The sequence below is a fragment of the Plasmodium gallinaceum genome (assembly GCF_900005855.1).
Source record: "Plasmodium gallinaceum strain 8A genome assembly, contig: PGAL8A_v1_21, whole genome shotgun sequence".
NCBI classification, from domain to species: Eukaryota; Apicomplexa; class Aconoidasida; order Haemosporida; family Plasmodiidae; genus Plasmodium; species Plasmodium gallinaceum.
Genome location: NW_021628323.1, coordinates 250,932 through 253,898, shown reverse-complemented (window position 1 = coordinate 253,898; position 2,967 = coordinate 250,932). Strand labels below are relative to the sequence as shown.

At 16.2% G+C, this 2,967-nt stretch overlaps 1 protein-coding gene across 1 annotated transcript; it reads right to left on the bottom strand.

Moving 5' to 3' along the window:
- Positions 1–444: 444 nt before the first annotated feature.
- Positions 445–2,082, bottom strand: PGAL8A_00027800 (GTPase-activating protein, putative; the record flags this gene model as incomplete). The annotated part of the gene is made up of 1 exon (XM_028674273.1): positions 445–2,082. One exon carries the CDS (start codon positions 2,080–2,082, stop codon positions 445–447), a length of 1,638 nt encoding a protein of 545 aa, XP_028530643.1.
- Between the last annotated feature and the right edge of the window lie 885 nt (positions 2,083–2,967).

Here is a 2,967-nt window from a genome sequence, read left to right as displayed (position 1 = left end):
GAAAAAAAAAAAAAAAAAAAAAAAAAAAAAGAACATTAAAAAGATGTAATTAAATGGAGAAAATAGTTATGATAAAAAAATATACATTAAAACAAAAACACGAAAAGTTTAAAAAAAAAAAAAAAACTTTACAAATGAAATAATATTAAAATATTTACTTATGAAAAATATATGTAAAATAAATATATAGAGTTTTTACATATTAGTCTATGTGTAACAAAATTTAAATTTAATAACTTCAATGAATTAATTATAAAATTAAAAAAATTTAAAGAATATAATACAATACAATTTTTATGTGTTTCCTAATTTTTATATATTTATTTTTATTAATTTGTTAGGAAAAAAAAAGAAAAAAAAAAAAAAAAAAAAAATGAACAACATAATTTAATAATTATTCATTTTAATGTTTTAAAGAAAAATTTTTGAATTAGATAAAGTTTTTTACTCAAATGATTTCGTTAAATTGAAATCGTAATATGTATTTGTTTCTATGAATGCATTATTTTCTTTTATAATAACATTTTCATTTTTACTATTATCATTATTACTTATATGGTTTACTATGTCTTCTTTTATTTTTTCATTTGAGTTCCATGTATTCCTCTTGTTTAATTTTATGTTAAAATATTCATAATGTATACTTTTTAAAAAACTCTGATTAAAAATAAAATTACTACGATTTATTAAGTTATTATGATTGCTATTTTTAAGTTTATTTTTAGAATTATTTTTTGATACAACTGAACATTTTATCTTTCCATCATTTTTTCTTACTTGAATTTCTATTTTTTCTTTACTTTTCTTTAGCATAATTATTTGTCTAAGTATTCTATTGGTTACTTTAAATTTTTTCAAGTAATTAAAAAAGTTCTTTTCATCAAATAGGTAATCGATAAAGGAAGATTTTGTAATGGATTTAAGAAATGTCAAAGCTTCATCATATGTCATATTAAGAATCTTTTTTTGATGGTGATGTAAAATAATTAAACTTAACTTAATTAAAATTTTTAATCCAAACAAAAAAAATATATCCCATAATTTAAGAGTATTTTCAAGACTTAAATCTAATGAAAATAATGTCATAAACCAATTGATACAAAAAAAATCAATTTTTATTTTTTTTCTTCTAAAAAAATAAAATAATTTTGGCATATATGCTTTTATTAATATATTTAGTTGATAAATAACTTTTTTTAACTCTGGAAAATTATATATAAACATTCCTTTTAAATTAAAGTTAACTAATAAAGAAATAAAACATCTAACAGTATCTAATTTATTTTTAAAAACTAATAAAAATATAGCTGCAATATAATTCATACCTTGACAGTATCCAACACTTTTAAAATATAATGAACATACTTTTAAAATATCTAATAACTTTTTTTGCATATTTTCTTTTTTATTTAAAAAGTAAGGATTATGAGGAAAAGTTCTATAAATATCTTTTTCAATTATCTTATCAAAATCGCTATTTCTTTTCTTTAAACTTCTATATAAGTTTTCACTCATAAATGTATTATCCGCTAGTAATATTGCCTTCCATATAAAACTTCTTTTATCATTACTAATAAATTTATTTTTATATAAATCTTTTAAATTATAAATCGAATAAACCTCAAAAAATAGTAATTTACATGTGAAGGAACAAATATATCTTTCTTTTTCATTTAAAAATGATATTATTTTTGTTCCTAAAAAAATATAAACACTAGAACTAACAACAGCATTTTTTAGTAAACCTCTTAGATATCCATTATCACAGTAAGCTAAGTATCCTTCATCTTCTTTATCAGTTTTTCTTTCTATTTTATCATCTTTTATTTTCATATTATCTTCCAAATTTCCATCTTCTATTTGTTCATTTACTTCTAATATATTTTTTAATTCACTATCTTCTATTTTTTCATTACTTTTTAATTCATATTGTAAATTACTTAATCTAGTTTTGTTACTAGAATCAATACCATTTTTGTTATCAACATTTTTACATTTATCATTTATTTCATTCTTTTTTTCTGATGTTGATATATTGTTTTCATTATTATTTATAGAGTTCTTTTTCTCATAATTACTCATTTCTTTTGAATTTTAATTGGTTTATTAAATAAAGAAAATTTTTTTTTTATAATTTAATTTTAATTCATCTATAACTTTTTCTTTTTAATTATGTAAACTAAGCTTCATAATTTTTTTTGAAGTCATTTTTAAAAATTATATATTCATTTTTTATAAACAAAAAGTGTACAATTCACATTTAACATTTACGCGCTATATTATTAATAAAGATAACATATATTAGCATATATGAATAAATATAAAATGACATGAGATGTATAAATAAAATATAATAAAAAAAAAAAGAAACAAGAAAAAAGAAAGCTGTTAAATTAAAAATATAATTACAACTTTCAACATAATTTGAATAATATATTTTATATTACTCATATTATTCATTTATTACTTAAAATACTTTATTTTTAATTTTTATCATATCTTATAATTTACTTAACTATTTTTATTGAATTCAAATTTAAAAAAATAACAGAAACACATATATATAAATCTTTTAAAATTTTTTGTTTTTAGTGAATCTCTATGTATTATATTAAAAAAAAAAAAAAAAAAAAAAAAAAAAAAAAAAAATAAAAAAGTTATTTCATAATTAATTATTAAAAAAATGAAAAAAAATATAATTCTTAAGGTAACAAACTTATGTATACATAGAAAATAATAATAGCTTCCATTTAAAATAATACATTTCATTAATATTTTAAAAATATTATAAATATCTTTTTATTTTGAATAAATATTTATTCTTCTTAAGTTTTTTAAGTTGTCTAAATTACTATTTTAAAACAAAAATTTCATATTTTTTATTTTTTAAAATGTTAAATATATTTTTTTTTTTTTAAAAAAAAGAAAAAGCAAATTAAATCTGTTTAAATTTTTAAGAGATATGAA